At 48.8% G+C, this 23,194-nt stretch overlaps 6 protein-coding genes across 6 annotated transcripts; 3 read left to right on the top strand and 3 right to left on the bottom strand.

Annotated features, from left to right (window-relative positions):
* Window positions 1-5,161: 5,161 nt before the first annotated feature.
* On the bottom strand, window positions 5,162-6,500 carry DFJ58DRAFT_439360 (cytochrome P450). Its single transcript, XM_041380417.1, has 7 exons — window positions 6,277-6,500; window positions 6,143-6,232; window positions 6,054-6,088; window positions 5,957-6,003; window positions 5,785-5,907; window positions 5,697-5,726; window positions 5,162-5,644 (listed from the first exon to the last, which is right to left on the bottom strand). Exons 1-7 carry the CDS (start codon window positions 6,350-6,352, stop codon window positions 5,449-5,451), a joined length of 597 nt encoding a protein of 198 aa, XP_041249578.1. The 5' UTR covers window positions 6,353-6,500; the 3' UTR covers window positions 5,162-5,448.
* On the bottom strand, window positions 6,319-7,204 carry DFJ58DRAFT_761651 (uncharacterized protein). The gene is made up of 4 exons (XM_041388498.1): window positions 7,072-7,204; window positions 6,884-7,016; window positions 6,610-6,829; window positions 6,319-6,559 (listed from the first exon to the last, which is right to left on the bottom strand). The coding sequence occupies exons 2-3, from the start codon at window positions 6,931-6,933 to the stop codon at window positions 6,700-6,702; spliced, it is 180 nt and encodes a 59-aa protein (XP_041249577.1). The 5' UTR covers window positions 6,934-7,016; window positions 7,072-7,204; the 3' UTR covers window positions 6,319-6,559; window positions 6,610-6,699.
* Window positions 7,205-8,373: 1,169 nt separating this feature from the next.
* Window positions 8,374-9,849, bottom strand: DFJ58DRAFT_761644 (NADP-dependent oxidoreductase domain-containing protein; the record flags this gene model as incomplete). The annotated part of the gene is made up of 6 exons (XM_041388497.1): window positions 9,588-9,849; window positions 9,452-9,533; window positions 9,168-9,392; window positions 8,960-9,110; window positions 8,528-8,901; window positions 8,374-8,469 (listed from the first exon to the last, which is right to left on the bottom strand). The coding sequence occupies exons 1-6, from the start codon at window positions 9,827-9,829 to the stop codon at window positions 8,377-8,379; spliced, it is 1,167 nt and encodes a 388-aa protein (XP_041249576.1). The 5' UTR covers window positions 9,830-9,849.
* Window positions 9,850-12,332: 2,483 nt separating this feature from the next.
* Window positions 12,333-15,761, top strand: DFJ58DRAFT_761629 (Alpha/Beta hydrolase protein). Its single transcript, XM_041388496.1, has 14 exons — window positions 12,333-12,721; window positions 12,775-13,261; window positions 13,314-13,427; window positions 13,478-13,620; window positions 13,726-13,810; window positions 13,942-14,464; window positions 14,529-14,594; window positions 14,645-14,736; window positions 14,800-14,855; window positions 14,909-14,969; window positions 15,022-15,069; window positions 15,119-15,294; window positions 15,436-15,504; window positions 15,558-15,761. The coding sequence occupies exons 1-14, from the start codon at window positions 12,477-12,479 to the stop codon at window positions 15,613-15,615; spliced, it is 2,223 nt and encodes a 740-aa protein (XP_041249575.1). The 5' UTR covers window positions 12,333-12,476; the 3' UTR covers window positions 15,616-15,761.
* A 2,034-nt stretch (window positions 15,762-17,795) lies between these two features.
* DFJ58DRAFT_439211 (Cerato-platanin) lies at window positions 17,796-18,790 on the top strand. Its single transcript, XM_041380416.1, has 2 exons — window positions 17,796-18,517; window positions 18,572-18,790. Exon 1 carries the CDS (start codon window positions 18,080-18,082, stop codon window positions 18,509-18,511), a length of 432 nt encoding a protein of 143 aa, XP_041249574.1. The 5' UTR covers window positions 17,796-18,079; the 3' UTR covers window positions 18,512-18,517; window positions 18,572-18,790.
* A 288-nt stretch (window positions 18,791-19,078) lies between these two features.
* DFJ58DRAFT_761620 (alpha beta-hydrolase) lies at window positions 19,079-22,471 on the top strand. The gene is made up of 14 exons (XM_041388495.1): window positions 19,079-19,534; window positions 19,591-20,077; window positions 20,130-20,243; window positions 20,294-20,436; window positions 20,542-20,626; window positions 20,762-21,284; window positions 21,348-21,413; window positions 21,464-21,555; window positions 21,617-21,672; window positions 21,735-21,795; window positions 21,857-21,904; window positions 21,954-22,129; window positions 22,254-22,322; window positions 22,379-22,471. The coding sequence occupies exons 1-14, from the start codon at window positions 19,386-19,388 to the stop codon at window positions 22,434-22,436; spliced, it is 2,127 nt and encodes a 708-aa protein (XP_041249573.1). The 5' UTR covers window positions 19,079-19,385; the 3' UTR covers window positions 22,437-22,471.
* The last annotated feature ends 723 nt before the right edge of the window (window positions 22,472-23,194 follow it).

The raw sequence follows: 23,194 nt of genomic DNA, 5'->3' as shown, positions 1-23,194 counted from the left end.
TGACGGAGAAGGCGGCGTCCAATGATCCCCCTCGTTCTCCGTATCGTCCCCAACGTTGGGCGAATCTGTAAAGTCAGGTAGTTCAAGGAGAGACCGATCCCAGGGACGGACAAGTACGAAGGTTTGCTGAGTGGGCCTTGTCCGCGAGAACTGAACAATCGGCTCTTTGGTTGTGATCAACAGGTCATGAAGCCCGTCTGCCTTGACTTCATATCGAGTCTCCTGGGATGGACCGTAGTTTACACTGACTTCTGTGACATGGAATGCAATGCAAGGCAAATGCAGTCTGCAGTTTGCGAAACGAGCAGCGCTCGTGTTATCAAGCTGGTTGTAAAGTTTCGAAGCCAAATCCACAGCCAGGGGGTTTTTTTCCAGCGAAGAAATAGTCGTCTGAATCTGATCTTCGGACAAAGATGGAAGGGTACGTGGAGAAGTAGTGTAAGAGGTAATATAGGCTGGAAGACAGCTATTGAACTCGGAAGGTTGTCCGATCCAGTCGAGAACAGTGATGTCGCCCGACCGAGCCACGATCTCCTGCAGGAGCCGCCCGAGCGCGTTCTGTTTCTTCTCGCCGTAGATTACAGGTAGGTAGACACCGAAGATACCAAACAATGAGTACGCAATGTCTTCCTGCAATGTAGTGACGCGTGATGACGCCCATTGCAGTCTCCGTCGTGCGTCGCTCATCCCTGGACGGAAGGAGACCAGGGCCCGTGAATCTATGCCCGTCGCATCCTCCAACTCCTTCATGATTGCTGTGGACTCTTTGTGGTTGGGAGAACGATCGTCGAGATATAATGACCAATCGTTCTGATAAAAGATAACAACTTTTGGGGCGACAAATTCTTGAAAGGTCCATCCTCGCTCGTTCCAAACACTCCTCGCCAGTGCACCGGGCTGGGATAAAGGAGAGACATCGCATAGGTAGACGATGGTAAGCGCTGAGTGGCGGTACCAGACGAACATGGAGTTGACCGATTCTTGAAGCTCGGTGTTGCTCTTCTTGTCGATGCAGCATGTGTCCATCCATGCCCAGCAATACCCAGCATCACGAGCGATTTTGCAGAATGACTGCAATTTCACAATGCCACCAAGTCCATCCAACTCGTACAAGACTTTGTCCTGGATGTCGTGCAGTAGCACCTCTGTTTCTTCCCACCTGTGTGATAGCAGGACGCAGCGGAAGTACGTCGCCACTACGTCTTTGATGCGCTCTGTTCGGAGGTTTGAATCTTTCGTTGGAAATGAGATAAGCTCATTGTACTCTAGACTCCTTTTGAAGGTATTTATTTGTGCCGTTCTATCGCACAAAAGACCCGTGGAGGTGTTGAGCAGACGAAGGGGGGCATATTCGAGTTCAACCCAAACAGCTCTTTGAATAGCATCTTCCACTTCTGATGGGCAGACATACTGCTGACGCAGATCTGCAGAACAAGATAGGCATTTAGAGACGATGCAGGGGTGTTCCAAGGCTTACCTCGTATCTGAGCTTCGGGAGCATTGTCCAACTTGGACAACATGATCGTGAAAGCCTTCATGGCTTCGCCGTAACGTTGCGCGCCAAGCAGCGCTGTATGTGTCAATTGGTACCCAATGTGAGACGAAGGATTGAGTTCGGTAACCTATGCATCGCCGAAGTCAACATGGGCTACAAAAATGTAGATGCCATCGCACCTTTTGTGCGTCGAGGAGCGCATTCTCCCATAGCATTTTACCTAACTTTGCCTTGCTGCGATTTGCAAAGATGACATCGGATGTATAATCCAGATTGATTGCCGCCGAATATAGGTCAATAGCCCTGTCATACTCGCTCACAACGAGGGCGGCATCTCCATTAACAACGCAGAGTGCGCCGCATTCCTGCTTGAAATCTGACAGAAATACAGGTGAGGATTGTAGCCTGCATGATATTGCGGAGTCTAGACTTGCCATTGGACCAGTCGAGGTAGTCGGCCTTGGTAGTTTCGTCACTCGAAACCATCATGTACCGGTATGATTTCACGGCATCTTGAAGTTTACCTGCTCGCAGGAGTGCATCACACCGTTTCTGGTGTGCAGTCAACCACAAAGATTTGAGATCCCAGCCAAAGATCTGGACAAGACATTTAGTTATGAAAAGCATTATGTACGCGTCGCCTTAACGCACCACGATCAAGTCCTCATATATTTCATGAATGTCTAATTTTGATGATGAACTGCTGGAGTTGACAGCAGCAGTGAAATGGTCAGCGGCTTTGGCATGACGTGCGCCATCCATGGCTTTGATTTCGAGTTGAACACGTAGATATGCCTAATGTGCAAGGTTGCAAAGGACCTTAGTGTCGACGACCAAGTGTGGTTGCATGATACTTACCTCCACGATATGACATGCGCGAGTATCGGCATTCGGACAACCGGCAGCGAGTTCTTTCAGGAGCAGAATTGCCTCGTCATGTTGATCTGCATTGAACAGCGCGATAGCCTGAAATAGGTAATGAGACAGAGAGTATGCGAGGTAACTGTAGCATACCTTGATTAAGAGCAGAAAATGAATGGTTTGTGAATCTTGGTTCGTGTACATGGATGCAACATCAAATGCTGCCCTCGCATCCCGGATGTGGTCTTTGCCGCAGAGGGCAATACCCTTAGAGATATAGCCTATCAATGAGGGCTGAATACTGATGGACTATGCCACCATCGAGTTAGTCTTTCGTGAGGGGGCCATGATCAGTGGGTATATCTCACCTTGATCGCATCCTGAAGGGCGTGGTCCCAGTTGTGTTTTCGCGCCATAACGAATGAGCGATGAGCGTAGGAAGTATGGTTGTTCACATCAGTGTTGATATCTTGCGTGAGTAGTTGTTCAGCGGTAGACAAGTCTCCGTGTATGCACGCAATGCGGGCTGTCATGATACCTAGGATCTGCACGAAACATGCTCGAATAGTGTTATATGAGTCAAGGACGGAAACGTACCTTTGAATTGATGTCGTTGGGTATTGCCCACTCTGAGACCATCTTATCGTCACCTCCGCTGAGGATATGCTTGCCATCTACGGAGAAAGTGACACATTCTCGCGGGAATGAATGCTTGAAGATGGCAACGGTTCGTTGATCTGAGAGCCGCCAGAGACGGACATGTTGGTCACCAGATGCAGAGGCGACGAGTGTGCTAGCAGGACTGACGGCAATGGCATGGATATGGCTAGTGTGGCCCTTCCAGGGATCACCGACCTGCTGCCAGGTCAATGTATTCCATTCGCGGATGGTAGGATCGGGATCATTGCCACTTGTGAGTAGGCGTGTGCCATCGGGCGTCCACGCGAGTGAGCAGTTGTAAGATGAGTGACCCTTGAAGGATGCAACCCATTTCCTCGTGCCTGTATTATAAATTTGGATATTGATGTGTGTTGCGACGGCAAAAAGTTCTCCAGACGGCGAATAGCGTACGCAGTGGACTTTTGCACACTTGATTGGATCTCCTTGTTGCAGCCAGGTTTTGGTATTCCACAGTTTGATTATGTTGTCAGATGAACCAGTGGCCAGCACTGTCCCATCAGGAGAAAAATCCATTGAGGAGATCACAATGAGGTGGGCTTTGATGGGTTGGGTGAGACGTTCGCCAGTTTCTCCGTGCCAGACGATGACCTCTCCGCCAGCATCACCGCTTGCTATCAATTGCCCATCTCGTGATACCGCCAATACCCACACACTGCTGCGATGCCCCTTCATCACTGTCAACACAACACCTGTCTCCAAGTCCCACAGCCGAAGTGTCCTGTCGTGTGAGCCCGTAATTATCCGTCGTTTATCGAGGAAAACTGTGACTGCTGATACGCTGTCTTTATGACCTTTAAATTCTCGCAGGGGTGTAGTGATTGGAATGAGCTTCGACATTTTACTGGAGGTCGATGGCGTTGGGCGCGGTCGAGGTGGATTTTAGAGGGCTCGTAGGTGACTTTCTCTCAGTTCCAGAGGTGCGTGTATTTATCGGTTTGAAATGTCTCATTTCAATAGACGCCCAGGACACTTAAGGCTGTTCGCCTCCACGCCTTCATCACCACCATAAGGAACCTTATTGTCGTACCCGCCGTTCTCGGCAATATATCCTCCCAGTGCCTTAGTGCATACATGTGTCCGACTCCTGTCTTCAAAGCTTCTAGAATGTATCCCATCTGTGCTTCCCAGCGCTTGAATCTGACTTTCTATCTTGCATGACCGCATGAATACGCTGTTTTCGTGTCGAGCAGTTACTCCAGCGCATCACCATGCCACTCCTTTGAACGCATGCATATAGCTTACTGCAATACCATCCCTTCATCCCGCCTCCCCCAAGACCTGCTCGTGCACCAAATGCAGCCGAAGTTCTCTCTTCTGGCGTCTCACCAATTCTATCAGGAGCGCTTTTCTTCCATCGCTCTGCTCATAATTCACCTCCCTTGAGCCTCGCTCACTCCCAGCCCAACTGATTTCAGCTCTCTCATGCGCCAATCGCCTCCCAAATCCATGAACATTGGAATCCCGCACCACACAAGTACCAGTGCAACATGGTCGCCAACTTGAGCGAGCCCTCACTGTAGATGCTAGGCGAGCCCTGTATTCAAAGGACTGTCATCGCGGGTGTTTGGGAATGCCATCAACCATGAAATCAACAGTCCCTATACCTGGACCACCGAGACACCAATTGAGGCTCACACCAGTTCTTTTACCAAAGTTCTCATCCCGATTATCATGTGCCAGGCGCTACGTGATCGATATTTGTTGACTCGTTGGGCACCATGTGCTGTTTCATCCGTGAATGATAATTGGTGCACACTAATGGGGACGACACGATGAGTGGTCTGCCTGTAGAATGGCGAAGCCCGCGCCTAAGCATATTATGGCCTGCATACACATTCTGTCTACGGCTCTGTTCTAGCAATATCACGAAGAGCCTACTTGTAGCCCCCGAGTCCTCGAACCGCTTAATTATGCTTGTCAACGAAAGCTGTGACTCGGAGTTGCTTGATGCGATGAATAATGTAGTTCTGATGGACAGGTGGGTATGATGAAATATACGGTCAGTCCTTGGGAAAGTTCATGGGATGCACGAATCAACGCTACGTCTCCCGGTGGTCATTCAAGCCTTCCTCAGACTCACGCTCGTAGTGTCTGCATAATTAAAGGTCATATTTGTAAGAAAGGATTTAGAGTGAGCTGCGAAGTGAGCCTAGAACACCACTTGGGCGGAAAGTAGTGACTTTACCTATCTGTTTGCGAAATCGCTCTACGCTCGAGAGTTTGCATCTTCTACGCTCGGTACTATTAAGACAGTCGTGCTATGCAGATACACAACGATGGTAATGCACAGTTCAGCATCGCATCATGGGTAAATTTAAATGAACTGCGAGTCCTGCAGGGACTTGCCGATATTGGTGATTCGTTGGGAACTGGTTATTCGTCCTCTTCCTGACCCATCTGATCATCAAATTTTATCGTGCAACCTGGGGATAATGCTGCATCATGCGCCCGAGCTCGAGTTCCGGGATCCTCGTCTCAAACTCAATTGCGCACGGCGGGTCATTTAACTTCGCCCCACTCATGAATCCCATGTCATCCAACGGCATCGTAGGATCCAGAGTGAGCTGGAAAGCCCATATAACAAGGAGCGAGTCGATGAACACAAAACTGTCGGTCAGAGTGAGTTCAGAAGGCGGTGTGCGTGCAAGAGTAGCTTTACCTGTTCGCGAGTTGTTGAGCGGGGCATACGCTAAAGTCACGGTAATGTCGTTCAAAGAAAGAATATTTAGCTGATAGGCGGTGCTTACCGCCGACCGAAGCCAAAGACGAATAATTTCAAATCATTTCTCAGGTGACCTTGGTCGTCAATCCAGCGCTGAGGCTTGAACACGTCAGGCTCCGGGTAGACGTCTGGATCTCGAGAGATCGACCTAAGGCAGTGACCCTTAGACCCCTAGTATCTTGAAGCACTGTACTTACCAATGGTTACCAAACAATGTGGTCCCAGCTGGAATACAATGGTTTATCTGATGGGCCAGGTCGTCATTCGCACGATAAGTTGTCAAAGGTCACTTGCCCAAATCACATCGTGGGTTGTTCCGTGAGCCAATGCTGCATTGTGAATGTTGTGAAATTTAGGAACAAAACCAAAAAGTAGAAACTCACAACCGTTAGGGAAGGGTGGTCTCCATCTCAAGGCCTCAGAGATGAATGCTTGCAGGCGAGGAAGGGATTCTTGGTCCGCGAAGGTCAGCGCTTGAGTCCGGAAACGATTGAATCATAGCCCTATAATAGTCTACCTCTGTGCCTTCCAATGACTGCATCGAGCTCGGCCTGGACCTTAGCTTGTTCCTCGGGGAAACATGGGGCTGCCATAAGTACCGTGCATATTGTCGCAGAAGTCTTCCGTCTGATTTTAGCCACGTATATTCTGAGACAACAAAACAACACATCACCGAGCTGGGTCCAGATAAAATAAAGACAGCACTAAGAAAGGCCATCTCAGCCTCCATCAAATTATGGAGATGGTTATTCTCTAGCATATATCGCGCGTACGAAAGGGCCAATGCCCATATCGCCCTGCTGTGGAATGGCTCAGCCACGAAGTGGGCCTTGAGAAGTAAATGCACAACATTTACTGGAAAATCGGGATCGGTCGCGGATGTGGGCGTAGTCATTCCACATGTAACTTTCATAGTTATTGTTGCAGCGGACGAAAGCACTTACGTTCGTACATGATTCTGGAAGCTGTGTGGATCGTCCAGAATGCCGAGAACTGTGTTCTTCGCGCGTAACATCCGCAGAGGCTGGTAGGCCTCAGTTGCCTTAGGCTTGAGATGTGAATGAAGTGCTCTGCATCACACTGAAAAGTAAGATAGACGAGGCGAAGTGTCCCGGATTACTAACCTACGCATTCGACGGAACCTGTCCCCAAAGGACGTAAAGGCGACACTCATTCCGCCGTAATATATTTCTCCAACAGCAATAGTGCAAGGACGGTCAGCTATCAATTTCCCCTCTCCATAATATCCACGGCGACCTGCAACAGAAAGTTTAACCTAGATATTACAAATCAGCATGTACTAGGGACCGACCTTGTAACGGCCAATAATAACGATCTTCTCAAATCTTGACCGAATGATGATCAGAGGACCATACTCGTCAATCCATTCTGCTATAGTGAGGGAGGGGCTTAAAACGCGATCACCAGTTAAAAATCAATAAGTTGAATACAAGTTTTTACTAGCGATGCGGCAGGAAATGCCCACCAGGTCTCCAAGTGGGAAGGGAAGGTGGGAGAAGAAGGTCACTCTCTGATTTAGGACGGTAAGCCCGAGCAATTACTCCTACAACACCAAGACAAACCGCAGCACTGAGGACGAGTTGCGCGCTGTCAAATATGTATAGGTTAGACAGTTGTAGCATGGTCGATGAGGTGCAAAGAAGCATCGAAAGGAACTCGTTGTAAGCCACGAATTCATCCAGGATCCAATATCTCAAGTGATGGATAACTTTTTATTATTATTAGAAAGTGCCCCATGCCAATGGAATGATGACCCGTACTTGAGGTGCAAACATATGGCCCTGAAGATGGCTGCGACTCGCCGGCCGCGGGGTGTAGATATGAACATTCTAACATGTGATGATTCGCCGCGGCATACTTTGAGACTACCTACCATATGCATATAATCAGCACCTTCGATGATCATCATGATGCACCATTGCACAAAAGTTACACCAAGCAATACAATGGCACCGACGGATAAAGTGAACACCTATAGATACATAGGGTGAGTGATGCCTGGGACCTGGATACTCAGTCGGATTATGGATAGAAGACCCGGTGAGTCTGACCGACTCTATGTTATTCTGATTTGTCCACCAGTTTACTGATGCACTACTAGGGAATGGCGGCGATGAGCGTGCGTGTACCGGACGTCCCAACAAGTCCACGCGAGTATGTAGTAAGTATAAATTTGCGGGAGTTCATCTCAGAGGGTTCATTCTTCTCGAATGAATGAATTGAATGGTATACAGAGTACGACAACCGTGCGAAAAGAAAAGGAAGTTGTATGCATTGCACAATTTCGCACGGCACGACTTTGGTTGCAACGTTGGAGGCCGCGGCTCATCTTGACTGGTCTCAGCCAAGTGGTTGCAACTTGACACAATATTAATGGAATCAAAATATGTTTCTCTTGTACTGTGCAAGTTTGAGACCTTTCGGGTCGCAAGAGCGGTCGTCCGAGTCATATGGCTTCCCTGTTCAAAAGCTGCTCAAGCGCTTAGGCTGTACATCGAGTTGTCGACTTCAGAATTCTCTTTTCATATCAGCTTAGAATACTGGCACGCGGTACGCTTCAACACATGTGCAAATCACAAGCAGTGCCGTCACGGTACTAATCAACGTCTGGAACTATGGGCTGCTCCTGCGGCTGCTTTTCCAAATATGCAGTATGCTGCAATAGAAAATTATATTGCTTGCCATCACCCTGAATGTGATCAGGTCTCAGTAAACTGATACAACAGAACGCGGCTGATGTGACTTACGATGATTGTGGAGGGGAAGCCGGGATCGAAAGCAACGATGCTCTCCAGATACTTCACGTGCTCGGGTGTTAGCGAAATCGCCAGAGACTCCAAGTTGGCCTCCAACTGCTCCACTTTTCGCCCACCAATAATCGGGAACACATAAGGCGTCTTCTGCATAAGGTATGCAATGGCCACAGCTGTGATGTGCTTTGCACCAACTTCTTTTGCGACCTTCTCGAGCGCTACGCTCATCGCCCTCTCCGTCTCGTTACGTTCCCAACTAGGATTTAGGAGCATACGGCCTTTCTCTCCTGTCTGCCGGCGGCGCTCCTCCTCCTCGTCGGTTCGAAGTTTTCCACCGGCAAGGACGTTCCAAGGAGCAAGCGCAAGACCTATGCATGGGTGAATGTGAGTCGAGACACCAGATAGCGAGAAACAAGGTTAATCTACCTTCAGAGCGGGCCATTGGTATGATATCGCGTTCGAAGTCCCGAAGCATGACGTTCCAAGCACCTTGGTAGATCACAAACGGTGTTTTTCCATGATCCCGAGCATACTGGTTCGCTTTGGACACGATCCAAGCAGGAGAGTCTGAGATGCCCTGCGAGCAATACATGTTAACGAGTGTTGGTGCCAGCATAGAAATGGGGACACTCACGAGATACAACACTTTCCCTTGTTGTACCAGCACATGCAGACCGTTCATGACCTCTTCGACGGAGGTATCCCAGTCCCACCAGTGCACGTACAAAATGTCAATGTATGGAGTCCTCAGCTTCTTCAAGCTGGCCTCAACGCTGATGTGCATTGACTTGATGTTGTTACCGGTATATGATACCTTCTGGCGAATGGCGTCGTTGCCGCGCTGGTAATTGGTCGTGTACTTGGATACATATGTATCAGCATCGAACTATGTTCCGAGTCACCGAATCCCAAAGTCACCTTTGTAGCGATCACGAGCTGGTCACGGATCCCCCGTTCCTCTGCCCACTCTCCGATAATCTCTTCAGAGCTTTGATCTTGGCTGAGAGGTATGTCAGCGACGATGGATTCAAGATGAGTGCGACATGATACGCACTAGTTATTAGCAGTGTCGATGAAGTTTCCCCCAGCATCGTAGAAGGCGTCGAGAAGCTTGAATGAGGATGTCTTGTCCATACTGCCCATCCCAAACTTCTCCCATTTGTCACCGATGCTCATGGCACCGAGCTGTAACGGCGAGACATGGACACCGGCATGAGGGGATAACACGCGATATCGCGCTAGCCTAGATGATGGCTTTGAAATGGGTGCCCAGAACGCGGTCCTTTCACTAGACATGATTGTAGAGTTGAGTGAGGCTGATGTTGTTAAACTGCAGTTTGTTTGAAGGCTGGCAGCATTTTATACACGTTTTTCAGCCTGGCACCTCGTCAGCACCATCGTGTGTTTACTGATGCCAGAGGAACGCGTCAGTTTTCCGAGTAAGTTGTGCCGCACAAAGAAGCCAGGCTACGCGTGCCAGCTGAGTGCTATTACTAATAATATTATGAAGACATATACCGGTTATCACACCGCTAACCCTTGCTAATCCCACTCCGGGGCCTGTATCGAGTCATGCTATGTTACTCACGCAACTGCTGGTTTGTCACAAAGTTTGTGCAAGACGCGTCGCAGTACTTAAAACGTACAAAGAGCTTCGAATAAAGGTGTCATGTTTCTGATGCAGCTAGATTAATGAACAGATCTCGTAGTCATAAGATGCATCAACCGAAGAACACGATGCGAATGAGGGGTGTCGTCTCATCAGCACGTCTATCCACTGCGGGGCACCGCTCAAGAAAAGTTGAACTTCTTCTTTCTTCACCCGCCTAGTAACTACATTCGCAACGTTGATCACCGCAGACTTGGGTGACCGACGCGATAAAACCACATAGTATCAGTTCGATCGAACGGTTGCGTTATCTAAAGCCACGAGATCAGACTAGTACTAAGCGGTATTGAGCAGCCAAACACTTACCCAACCCATGACTATTTCCTTCTCCGTACGAATAACGAACAATTCTAGGATCGATTACCTTCGCATCGCATCGAAGGTATCATGAGTCACATAAGGCTCCTCAAAAGCCGGTAAACATGCAACTTCAACTTGTAAACAAAATGGCGCAATCTAGATATCCCCAGCTGGGAGGCAAAGTAGCTCGTTTTCCCGGAGTCAAGCATCGAGGGATCCATCATCATTCAATCAATATCAGCGACATGAGTGTGCTTAAGGCGAACAGTCTAGCACACCAGTGTAACGATGTCGCACCATACTAGTACAGTCTCGAGCTCTCCCCCGCTGCTGATGCACCCAAGTCCGATGCCATAATCTTCTATGAGCCTGGTTGTGTGTCGTGAAGTAGCAACTCCCATTATCACTTTGATCGTTCATGTGTCGCAGAAGGTTTGACCTTCATCTTTGAGGTTGGTACCAGTGCTTCGGCAACACGCGCTCGTAAGCATTGGTCCGACTGTAGCCAATTCAAGAAGTCGCCATTGTAAGGTCGAGTTCTATTTGACCTAACAATGAAAACCTAAATGGTTCTGAACCTATTTTTTAGACAAGATAAAAAAACTTCAAGGAACGATAGAGATGAATTATCGCACCGTCTAATAACCTGCACAAGTCAAAGTTTCGTGCGACGCCTGTAGATGGGTCGTAGTTGGGATGCTGTGACGATGCTCGGCATATGTAGGTGTAGACACTCGAGGTGTGAGCGAGTCTTCCTTGTTCATAATCGATCGAGTCACGGGTGAATATTCAAAAGCGAGGCCACTACTCACGACGGATTCTGGCTCACCCCAGAAACAGACATAATACAGGGGGGACCGAAACAGAAAGGTTATCCGCAACCTTCCAGCATACAGTGTAGCTTATCGCCATCGTCGAGGAAGACTGATAAAAGCACTTAAACTATACCCATGACAGCGGGCGAATTCTCGACGTCCTGCCGATCAGGGCGACTAACCTGTGACGATCATCATTGGACCTCACTGAATGGGCCAATAGCCTCACCTAGCAAATACAGGCTTTCCGGTGTCCCTGAGTATCAAGTATTCTCGAGGTCTATATCCTTCAAGAGCTACCCCAAATTTGAGAAACATGAATGATATTACTCACTTGTGTCAGGAGACACGGAACTGATTTCTAGGAATTCATCAGTTTTTCGCTTTGCGTCTGCAACACTCTCAAAAGTGACCATTACTCACACTTTTCAATACAAGCTAGTATGTGATCGTGAAGAACAATCAGTGAATACCTGAAACTAAGTGGGATCATTATTTCTAAAGGTTGAAGAACGCAATGTATTGATAAATAAAGGGTTACCTCTAGTTCATCCTAAAAAAAAACAAAGTGGTTTCCCTCCGAGTCAATCTGGAATTTTAACTTCGCTTTTACGGCATGAGGCCCATAAATCGACTTGGGGCCAGTGACCAGTTTAACACTTCCGAGTCCTTAGTTCATGTAAAACCCAGACCAAAACACAAGGAGTGCATCGGAACCACCTTGGCAGACGTGAGCTCCTCAGGAGACAGCTCGTGCACGGGATTTTTGTCCATAAGGTGAACTCAGAGGTGAACACCACCGACAACGAAGATACCGGTGCGGTCAGCCAGATAGATGATGTAGCTGACGAGCTTCGAATCCAGGAAGAACCTGCAGAACCATCTATGCGGACTTTGAGTATTCAGATTTCAGAGGGAGAAATCAAGTTATTTTCATCTTGATACTCAGCAGGTCACATGCTATCCTTACCCACGAGAACACGCGGTACTTGGCAGCTTAGTCGCACGACGTTGCACGCAACGGTGAGTGACAATGAGCAACAATTCATCTTAAAAATTGAGCACCTGGTGTTGAACTAGCTAGGCCGTGGTGCACGAGGTTTATAACGTATATTAAGCCTACTCTCAGACGTACACGCCTTGATTCAGAATTTGTGTCATGCGTATACTTCCTTTCTTGCAGCTGGGCTTGGCTGCTCAGGTCCCATTATATTCCAGTTCCATTTCACCAGCTTCGGCCCCACAAATTCCTCAGATGGCAACAGACTTTGTCCTCAGCGAGGGTGCAAATGCACTCTCCCCGCAAGATATGCTCACCCTCCCTCGGCCTGGCGCGCCTCTGCCAAACGACATTGGCGATCTTGCTATCGTATCCATCAGCACTTACTCTTTTGAGGACCGCAAGTATGCTCCTCCTTCTTTTCTTCGTTCTTATGGTCGTGACATCTGGCTCTTAGGTCTCACAAGTCACTCTCCGTCATCGCTCTTGGCGATGGCCATACCTATGACATTCCTTTGCCCGACGGCGGCGATGTCTTCTGGCTTGATTCTCGCACCATCGCACATATCGTAACAAAAGATGACACACAGAGCCTCTACACTATCCCCATCAGCACTTCTCCTCTCTCCTCCGATTCCTCCTCCCACGTAGGATCTTTCCCCATCACTACTGCCAGCGCATTCCGTTACAGCCCCAGCGCTCAGCGCCTCGTGTTCTCCGCATATGTTTATCCTGACGGCCTCGTCGAGACCGTGAAGGAGCAGGACACGGCGTATGAGAATCGGGGCAATTCCGGTCTGGTGTATGATGAGACGTTTGAGCGCCACTGGGATACATGGGTTGGTCCCAAGAGCAAGGCTCTAATTGGGGTCAGTCTGGCGAAAGTAGGTGCGAAGTGGGTACTGGGGGAAACCTACGTGAACGTGCTAAAGGGGACGGGACTCGTGAGTGCTTGTTTCTACTCTTCGAGCTAGCGGTGAAACTGATTTGAGCTAGTCTTCCCCTGTGGAACCGTTCGGTGAGACTGATGACTATGATATTTCCCAAACGCATGTCATCTTCACTGCCAAGGACCCGCAACTCCCCAAGGCCATGCACACTAGGCAGAATGTGCGTGCGCTTCATATCTTGTCCTTCTATGCTAATACACTACCACGTAGATCTACCTCGTTGCACATGACGGAAAGGACCTTAGACAACTCACCTCGGGCATCCAAGGTGCGACGCACTCCCCTGTGTTCAGCCCTTCTGGCGATAAGGTCGCCTGGCTGGAACTGGCACTTGATGGGCACGAGAGTGATCGGTAGGTCATGCGACCTATTCGTATGCCGTTCTAACTTTAATTCGCCCATGTACCTCTCACTCGCTCATACACTTACTTCCCACGTTGTCAACTTTATGTGTACAGCGCGAAAGTGGTGATCTATGATCTCAAGGAAAATGTCCGGTTCACCATTACGGAGGACTGGGACCGCTCCCCTGATTCTATTATCGTGAGTTCATCTTCATCCGATCGTCCTTACTTCCTTCATTCTATATCCTACATTGTGATTCTCGTCAATCCCTTGGGTTTACTCCTCCTTACCACACGTCTCGTCATACTAACCAGTTGACCCGAACCCAGTTCTCCCCTTCCTCTACCCTCATTTACGCCACTACCGGCGATCACGCCCGCATCAAGGTCTTCGGGCTGGCTGTTCCGTCTACACCTTCCTCCAACACCACCCTAACCACTCAACCAACAGCCCTCACCTCCAGCGGTTCTATATCCGGTTTCACGCCAATTCCAGGTGGCAGGGCCACCTTCGCGCTTTCGAGCCTGACGTCTCCAAACGAGGTGTACGAGCTTAGTGGGCTCGACGCTGCCGAGCGGGATCTCTTAGCAGGAAGAAAGGCAGATGTGAAGGCGACAACGGTTACGCGCCTTACTTCGTTCTCTTCCGCTGGGCTCCAAGGCAAAGATCTCTCCCCCGGGAAGGATTTCTGGTTCAAAGGTACGGCCGAGGAGCAGGACACACACGGTTATGTGATTACCCCACCTGGATTCGAACGTGGGGTCAATGGGAAGTGGCCTGCGGTGTTGCTTATCCACGGAGGTCCGGAGAGCGCCTGGTTTGATCAGTGGTCGACGCGATGGAATCCCAATGGTACACAATTTCCTTTTGATGGGTCACGAGGGCTATGTTAATGTTTGGGCTACGTGTGCTCTAGTCTTCGCGAGCCAGGGATACGTGGTCGTTGCTATCAATCCAACGGGATCCACTTCGTTTGGACAGAGTGAGTTACTCACTTCTCTTGTCTGTTCTTGTGCTGATGTAGTATTTCAGAATTCACAGATGGGATCAACAAAAACTGGGGAGGCCGCCCCATCCAAGACTTGTTGATGGGATGGAAGTATATCCTTCAAGAATACCCAGAGGTGAGGCCCTATACCTTGTCTTCCTCACACTCAACGCATCCTGACGTCGATCTCGGCGCATAGATTGACCAGAACCGCACGGTGGCTGCTGGTGCTAGTTATGGCGGATATGCAATCAAGTGCGTGTCATTTCCTTCTCGTTCTCTTGTGTCCTAATTCTCGTTCCTTGTAGCTGGATCCAAGGCAACCCTGAGCTCGGATTTGGGTTCAAGGCATTGGTCTGCCACGATGGAGTGCGTTTCCCCTCATTGCATCAAGAAGCAAAGGAAGACTTACATAAAACAGGTATTCGACACAACCTACAACGGCTACGCCACAGATGAACTATTCTTCGTGCGTCTCCCGTCTCTCCCTTACAATACTAACTACTGACACACTTCAGTTTAATCACGAATGGGGAGGACGTCCATGGGATCCTGCCGCGTTCGAAGCCTCGCGGAAATACAGCCCCGCGTATACCGTTGCCAAGTGGTCGACCCCGCAGCTGACAATTCATAGCAGCAAGGATTACAGGCTCCCAGAGGGAGATGGGATTGCGGTGTTCCATGCGTTGCAGCAGTGCGTTTTTATTCTTTTTTATTCTGGTTCTTCATACATCGTTCCCTTGCACCTATCGTTTCTTTTCAATCCACCGGTCCTTTTCCTTTCCTTCTATTTTTGCTCCTAGCTGATAATTCATACTGATCGACACGCATATAGGCTGGGCGTCCCAAGCCGCCTTCTGATCTTCCCAGACGAGAACCATTGGGTGATAAACGCTGCCAATAGGTACGTATGCAGTTCTACACGCCGGTCATGAGCTGATGCTTTGACTGGGATAGTTTGAAATGGCACCACGAAGTGTTTAGGTGGTTTGATCAGTTTATCGGCCTTTCTTAGGCATACAAATGCGTTACTAGGAGAGGTTTTTTTTTTGGGAAAGTGTTAGAACTGAAGGATACGTTTTGGAACGGCAAATGGGGCGTTTGTAAGATAACACACTTGACTATACCTGAATATTGAATGGGTAGAGCTTCTGCGATTTATGACTTGCGAGCTGAATTGTTTGACCTGCCGCCTGGGCGTCTCTTTGCAAGACCAGATCTGTGTGATGCAAGCACAAATTAATGGAATCTTCAGTATATTGGAAGTTCATCGCGGTTGTAATGCGTCTGGGCCCAACCCAACAGTACAGTCACCACCTGGGTCGCCCAATAAGTAAGGCTTATTATACTGAGTTGCATTAAATCTCAACACCGGCATTATTAACACTGTCCTAAATACTGTGCTACCTTAGTACCGCTGGAGGTGTACTGTATACATCGACACCAGCATTAAATACTGCCCTAAATAAAACTAGGATTTTGTAAGTGTTTTTGGCACCACCGGGTGATTCCGATAACCGTAACAAGTACTAGGGGTTCGCTGTGCGAACTTATGATATGACCTTGCTCCGCTTTTTTGTTCAATTGGCACGGCATCCAGGTTAGAATTCCGTTTACTGGTTTTCAAATTATGCGTGAATACGTTGTTTCAAAAACTCTGTTATATTTGTATCATTCTGTAGTCAGCTGGCCCTGGGCTTTCGAACAGGGCCAATGATCATTCCCGGCATTCGTGCTGACACGGACGTGTATTCTCTTCCGATTTCTCAGAACCTGCTACTCAGGGTCTTGACGACCTCCTGCCTTGTCTACAGGCGACAGCAGCAGCTGGAGCCCGTTTCGATAAATGGCGTGCTCTGATCCTCTGCAATTCGTCATCCCTACCCACTCAGGCTGATCTCGAAGTCCAAGCTAAAAGCCTTGCTCGCTCTGCTGTTATCAGTCAACAAGCTGGTCTGACCATCGTGGGACTTGATGTTGAAGACGCGGACCTCAGGAAGAGCATTGAGGTCCACATGAGGATAATCAGTATGTATTATGCGAGATGCTCTGTATATGGTGTGCTGCTGGAGGGTAAGAGCTACTTCTGGCCTTGGGGGAGTTCGGTCGTGAGTAATTGAATTGTTCGCGCAGGTTCTTTGATTAAGCCTTCCTTTCCGCAGCCCGCCCTCAAGCACTCTTCGCATTCTACCATGTCAGCTGAGCAGATTGGCTTGGCCACCGCTATAATCCTTGCTCGTCCAGTCCCTGTCGCAGTTGAAGGCATCGTTTCCTTTCAGGCAAGATCTTCATTGCTCTCTCTTGTCTGTCCCATCCTAAACTGATATTTTGTGTCATGTAGGTGGTCTTTCTGACCTTGATGCAGTGAAGTTCCTCAATGCGGTCAATATTGTCGCCGACTAGGTTCCTGCCGACTCTCTTCTTTCTCGTCCTCATCCCACATTTTCATTTGGACGCGGTTTACAAGGTGATGTTATGCAGAAGTAGGTGAAGGGTGATGAAGCTGGTGCAAAATCTATGTGAGGCCAGGGCTAAAGCTTGAGGCCCAAATATTAGGACTCATACATTCTCAGTCACCTTCCAAAATAATAGATATGACTCAGGTCCGTCGCAAAATCACGACGAGAAAGCATAGCAGAGACAATTTTGAACTCATAATGCACGTTCATCAACAAAACTCGATCTCGGAGCTCATCGGTTTACCGCCAGATGCTTTTGAGCAGGTTTATTTTCATGTCTTGCGCTGTCTTCCCTTCATCAGGGGCGGCAATCTCAAACACGGCCTTGAAACATGACAGATGGCCGACCAGCACAGCGCTATTTTTTCATGTCAAAGTTAATTGGCGATGTTCATTCGCAGGTCCATAGGGTTGCTGCGGACTTATGGTATGGTTGGCTCATTGGCGATATTCAAGGATAACTAAAAGGAATATATCAATGCAGACATGGCCACCGGTGACCGCACGCAAGCTACATATGTGCACTGTCACCTGCTGACGACTGAATTGTCCTGCATAGAGTTAGTTATTTATGTTCTCGGCGCAGGTCATGTGGTCATTCTCTCTAAATTTAGCGCTCATTCGTGAAAAGTACATGGCGGCACTGTCAGTGGTCGAAGACGCCTGCGCAGCCAATAATGGTGTTATTTAAAAGCTCATGATACTGTCGTCTCCAGCATTCGGGTGAGTTTTAAACCTCCCGCTACGTGTCCTGCCTCGTCTCACAGGTTTGCAGGCACGAGAATGAACAACTGTCATCGGGCACTTGAGGCCACCACTGACCCCCGTCCTCTGTGGTCTAGCTGTGTTTCATCTTGATACGCAGGTAAGCCAGGCTCCAATTCTGGCTGCGCGCGCGCTGTTTGTCGATGGGCACGGACTATAAAGCCTGGCCAACATCCAGAGGTCAGTCATTAACAACCCAGTCTTCAAACAACCCAGTCTTCAAACAAGTCAATCTTCAAACCACTTGTCTGCACAATGAAGCTTTCCTCCGCTGTCATCCTTTCCTCCGTCTTTGCTCTTCCTGCTTTTGCGGCGCAGGTCAAAGTGACCTACGACGACTTCTATGACAATGCAGCCACTTCCTTCTCCGAAGTCGCTTGTTCTAACGGTGCCAATGGCCTGTTGACACAAGGCTACACCACTTTCGGCTCTCTTCCGTCTTTCCCCTTCATTGGGGGTGTTCCCCACCTCACTTGGAATTCGGCTCTGTGTGGTACCTGCTGGAACTTGCAGTATTTCACTTCCGCTGGGACACATGAGAGCATCAACATCACCGCTGTCGATGCAGCGGATACATTCAGTTTGTCCCTTGAGGCATTTGACGAGCTCACGGACGATACTGGTGTCGCTGCGGGCGGGGTCTATGCAAACTCCACCCAAATAGACGCGAGCTTCTGTGGCATATAATCACAGGTAAGATGTTTTATGATACGCGGGTGAACAAAGGTTTACTTCCGAACAAACAAGCATATCACATCACCAGGACATCTTGAAATTTGATGAATTATTTAGTTACACTATGGAACTCTGGTCTCATCGTCTTGATTCTTCTGCCGTTGCTGTTATATATACTTGGCTTTCGATTTTCATTCGAAGTACAGTTGTTCACAGTACAGTACTTACCCGTTCATCGTGATTAGTTGGTCGGACTTGCATTAACTTAATTGTCTATAAATTGAAATCGTACTCTTTAACCAGAGGTCACAAGAAGAAAGGTCAGAAGAACAGGTCAACGTTAGATGTGGTCAAAACAAATTTGTTGTCCGTGGATTTATCTCGTCCAGAGAAATGTAACTGTCCTATGTCGCTTAGTAATGGGAAAGACTACGAGAAATCCCGAAGAAAGCGGATAGAGTTGGCAGAGGATGGGAATACGTTTGAATTCGACAAGAGCCCTCCTCCACTAACGTGGGAGTTGGGGAATTGTATGCGACTGTTTATGATCGCGTGACTGCACAGCATGTCATTTGACGGGCAACACCTACATAACCTTGCTCCAAGGTAATCTAAGTGAGTATTCAGAATTTCAGACTCTGGGAGAAATCAGGTTATTTTCGTTTGCATACTCAGAAAGTCACATGTGATCCTTACTCACGAGAACACGTGGTACTCATAGTCGCACGACGTTTCACGCAATGGTGAGCAATAATTAAAGTTGAGTACCTGGTGTTGAACTAGCTAGGCTGTGGTGCATGAGGCTTATACCGTATATTAAGCCTATTGTGCCATTATAGTCCAGTTCCATTTCACCTGGACCAGCTTCTGCCCCACAAATTCCTTAATGGTTACAGACTTTACCCTCAGCGAGCGTGCAAATGCACTCTCCCCACAAGATATGCTGACCCTCCCTCGGCCTGGCGTGCCTCTGCCAAATGACATCGGTGATCTTGCTATCGTACCCATCAGCACCCACTCTTTTCAGGACCGCAAGTATGCTCCTCCTTCTTTTCTTTGGACTTATACTAGTCATAACACCTGGCTCTTAGAACTCACAAGTCACTCTCCGTTATTGCTCTCGGCGATAGCCATACCTATGACATTCCTTTACCCGACGGCGGCGATGCCTTTTGGCTTGATTCTCGCACCATCGCACATGTCGTAACAAAAAATGACACACAGAGCCTCTACACCATCCCCATCAGCACTTCTCCTCTCTCCTCCGACCCCTCCTCCCACGTAGGATCTTTCCCCATCACCACTGCCAGCGCGTTCCGTTACAGCCCTAGCGCTCAGCGCCTCGTGTTCTCCGCATATGTTTATCCTGACGGCCTCGTCGAGACCGTGAAGGAGCAGGACACGGCGTATGAGAATCGGGGCAATTCTGGTCTGGTGTATGATGAGATGTTTGAGCGCCACTGGGATACGTGGGTTGGTCCCAAGAGCAAGGCTCTCATTGGGGTCAGTTTGGCGAAAGTAGGTGCGAAGTGGGTACTGGGGGAAACCTATGTGAACGTGCTAAAGGGGACAGGACTCGTAAGTACATGTTTCTACACTCCGGGCTAGCGGTGAAACTGATTTGAGCTAGTCTTCCCCTGTGGAACCGTTCGGTGAGACAAATGACTATGATATTTCCCAAACGCATGTCATCTTCACTGCCATGGACCCGCAACTCCCCAGGGCTGTGCACACTAGGCAGAATGTGCGTGCACTTCATATCTTGCCCTTCTATGCTAACACACTACCACATAGGTCTACCTCGTTGCACATGACGGAAAGGACCTTAGACAACTCACCTCGGGCATCCAAGGTGCGACGCACTCCCCTGTGTTCAGCCCTTCTGGCGATAAGGTCGCCTGGCTGGAACTGGCACTTGATGGGCACGAGAGTGATCGGTAGGTCATGCGACCTATTCGTATGCCGTTCTAACTTTAATTCGCCCATGTACCTCTCACTCGCTCATACACTTACTTCCCACGTTGTCAACTTTATGTGTACAGCGCGAAAGTGGTGATCTATGATCTCAAGGAAAATGTCCGGTTCACCATTACGGAGGACTGGGACCGCTCTCCTGATTCTATTATCGTGAGTACATCTTCATCCGATCGTCCCTACTTCTTTGATTCTATCTCCTGCATTGTGATCCTTATCAATTCCTTGCGAGTTTACTCCTCACTCCTATACATATGTCGTCGTACTAGTCAGCTAACCCAATCCCAGTTCTCCCCTTCCTCTGCCCTCATTTATGCCACTACCGGTGATCATGCCCGCATCAAGGTCTTTGTGTTGGCTGTTCCGCCTACACCTCCCTCCAACACCACACAGACCACTCAACCTACAGCCCTCACTTCCAGCGGTTCTATATCCGGCTTCACGCCAATCCCAGGTGGCAGGGCCACCTTCGCGCTTTCGAGCCTGACGTCTCCAAACGAGGTGTACAAGCTTAGTGGGCTCGACGCTGCCGAGCGGGATCTCTTAGCAGGAAGAAAGGCAGATGTGAAGGCGACGACGGTTACGCGCCTTACTTCGTTCTCCTCCGCTGGGCTCCAAGGCAAAGATCTCTCCCCCGGGAAGGATTTCTGGTTCAAAGGTACGGCCGAGGAGCAGGACATACACGGTTATGTGATTACCCCACCTGGATTCGAACGTGGGGTCAATGGGAAGTGGCCTGCAGTGATGCTTATCCACGGAGGTCCGGAGTGGGCCTGTTTTGACCAATGGTGGACGTTTTGGAATCCCAATGGTACACAAATTCCTTTTGATGGGCTGCAAGGATGGGCTAATGTTTGGGCTACGTGTGCTCTAGTCTTTGCGAGCCAGGGATACGTGGTCGTTGCTATCAATCCAACGGGGTCCACTTCATTTGGACAGAGTGAGCTACTCTCTTCTCTTGTCTGTTCTTGTGCTTATGCAGTATTTCAGAATTCACAGATGGGGTCAATAAAAACTGGGGAGGCCGCCCCATCCAAGACTTGTTGATGGGATGGAAGTACATCCTTCAAGAATACCCAGAGGTGAGGCCCTGCACCTTGTCTTCCTCACTCAACGCATCCTGACGTCAACCTCCGCGCATAGATTGACCAGAACCGCACGGTGGCTGCTGGTGCTAGTTATGGGGGGTATGCAATCAAGTGCGTGTCATCTCCTTCTCGTCCTTTACATCCTCTTGTGTCCTAATTCTCGTTCTTTGTAGTTGGATCCAAGGCAACCCTGAGCTCGGATTTGGGTTCAAGGCACTGGTCTGCCACAATGGAGTGCGTTTCCCGTCATTGCGTGAAGTAGCAAAGGAAGACACTGATCCATTACATAAAACAGATGTTCGACACAACCTACGACAGCTACGTCACAGATGAACCATTCTCCGTGCGTCTCCCATCTCTCCCTTACAACGCTAACTACTGACACACTCCAGTTTAATCACGGATGGGGAGGACGTCCATGGGAACCTGCCGCGCTCGAAGCCTCGCGGAAATACAGTCCCGCGTATACCGTTGCCAAGTGGTCGACCCCGCAGCTGACAATTCATAGCAGCAAGGATTACAGGCTCCCAGAGTCAGATGGGATTGCAGTGTTCCATGCGTTGCAGCAGTGCGTTTTTCTCTTCTTTTTGCATTCTTTTACACCTATCGTTCCTTTTCAACCCACCGTTCCTTGTCCTTTCCTTTTATTTTTGCTCCTAGCGGGCGATCCATACTGATCGACACGCATATAGACGGGGCGTCCCAAGCCGCCTTCTGATCTTCCCAGACGAGAACCATTTGGTGCTCGACGCTGGGAATGGGTACGTGTGCAGTTCTACACGCCAGTCGCGAGCTGATGATGCCTTGACTGGGATAGTTTGAAATGGCACTACGAAGTGTTTAGGTGGTTTGACCAGTTCATCGGGCTTTCTTAGGCATAAAAGCATTTATTAGGAGAGGAATTTTTTTTGGAAAGCGGTAGAACTGAAGGATATGTTTTGGAGTGGCAAATCGGGCGTTTGTAAGAAGATAACACACTTGACTATACCTGAATATTAAATGGGTAGAGCTTCTGCGATTTATGACTTGCGAGCTGAATTGTTTGACCTGCTGCCTGGGCGTCTCTTTGCAAGAGCAGGCCGTGCAAGCACAAATTAATGGAATCTTCAGTATATTGGAAGTTCATCGCAGTTGTAATGCGTCTGGGCCCAACCCAACAGTACAATCACCACCTGGGTAGCCCAATAAGTTAGTAAAGCTTTCTCAGATCTTATCATTTTCGCGTCGGTTTCCTGATGCAGGTGGTGAAGACTCAAAATACGCCCAGTTGTGACGTAACCGTGATTTGTGACTAGCACTTTGTTTTTCAAAACAAGGTCACCATCTTTCCAAGATAACACAATCACTACTTCGTTCATGCGTGCGTCGAGCACGTGCTAACTTGTGCTAACATCATGTTGATCTGGCAGGCTTTTCCATTCCATCAGAACATAACCCAATTGCTGCTGGAACCTCAGGCGGTTATTCTCTTCAAGGTCACTCATTGGGTACTCACTAAAATAATCTAGTTCCAACATCCATATACTGCATGTACTTCACATCACCAGTTCTTATCGATCATCATTTTGTCACTGCATCATGGTTTCAACGTGGCAAATAGGTCAAATGGGCGCCTTTCCTTGGTTCAAAGTTA

Source organism: Suillus subalutaceus (assembly GCF_016647625.1).
Source record: "Suillus subalutaceus strain FC151 chromosome Unknown DFJ58scaffold_7, whole genome shotgun sequence".
Classification (NCBI taxonomy): domain Eukaryota; kingdom Fungi; phylum Basidiomycota; class Agaricomycetes; order Boletales; family Suillaceae; genus Suillus; species Suillus subalutaceus.
The sequence above is the reverse complement of the archived record's forward strand: the minus strand, read 5'-3'. Positions and strand labels throughout refer to the sequence as shown.

Bases quoted from the DNA above. Each gene is read 5' to 3' on its own strand.
- DFJ58DRAFT_761629 (XM_041388496.1), top strand. From the start codon at position 12,477: ATGCGTATACTTCCTTTCTTGCAGCTGGGCTTGGCTGCTCAGGTCCCA. The intron at 13,428-13,477 runs GTGCGTGCGCTT...ACTACCACGTAG, and splicing joins CCATGCACACTAGGCAGAAT to ATCTACCTCGTTGCACATGA. The intron at 13,811-13,941 runs GTGAGTTCATCT...ACCCGAACCCAG, and splicing joins GCTCCCCTGATTCTATTATC to TTCTCCCCTTCCTCTACCCT.
- DFJ58DRAFT_439360 (XM_041380417.1), bottom strand. From the start codon at position 6,352: ATGGCAGCCCCATGTTTCCCCGAGGAACAAGCTAAGGTCCAGGCCGAG. The intron at 6,233-6,276 runs GTAGACTATTAT...TCCGGACTCAAG, and splicing joins AGTCATTGGAAGGCACAGAG to CGCTGACCTTCGCGGACCAA. The intron at 6,089-6,142 runs GTGAGTTTCTAC...TTCACAATGCAG, and splicing joins ACCACCCTTCCCTAACGGTT to CATTGGCTCACGGAACAACC.
- DFJ58DRAFT_761651 (XM_041388498.1), bottom strand. From the start codon at position 6,933: ATGAGTGTCGCCTTTACGTCCTTTGGGGACAGGTTCCGTCGAATGCGT. The intron at 6,830-6,883 runs GTTAGTAATCCG...AGTGTGATGCAG, and splicing joins AGGTTCCGTCGAATGCGTAG to AGCACTTCATTCACATCTCA.
- DFJ58DRAFT_439211 (XM_041380416.1), top strand. From the start codon at position 18,080: ATGAAGCTTTCCTCCGCTGTCATCCTTTCCTCCGTCTTTGCTCTTCCT.
- DFJ58DRAFT_761620 (XM_041388495.1), top strand. From the start codon at position 19,386: ATGGTTACAGACTTTACCCTCAGCGAGCGTGCAAATGCACTCTCCCCA. The intron at 20,244-20,293 runs GTGCGTGCACTT...ACTACCACATAG, and splicing joins CTGTGCACACTAGGCAGAAT to GTCTACCTCGTTGCACATGA. The intron at 20,437-20,541 runs GTAGGTCATGCG...TTATGTGTACAG, and splicing joins GATGGGCACGAGAGTGATCG to CGCGAAAGTGGTGATCTATG.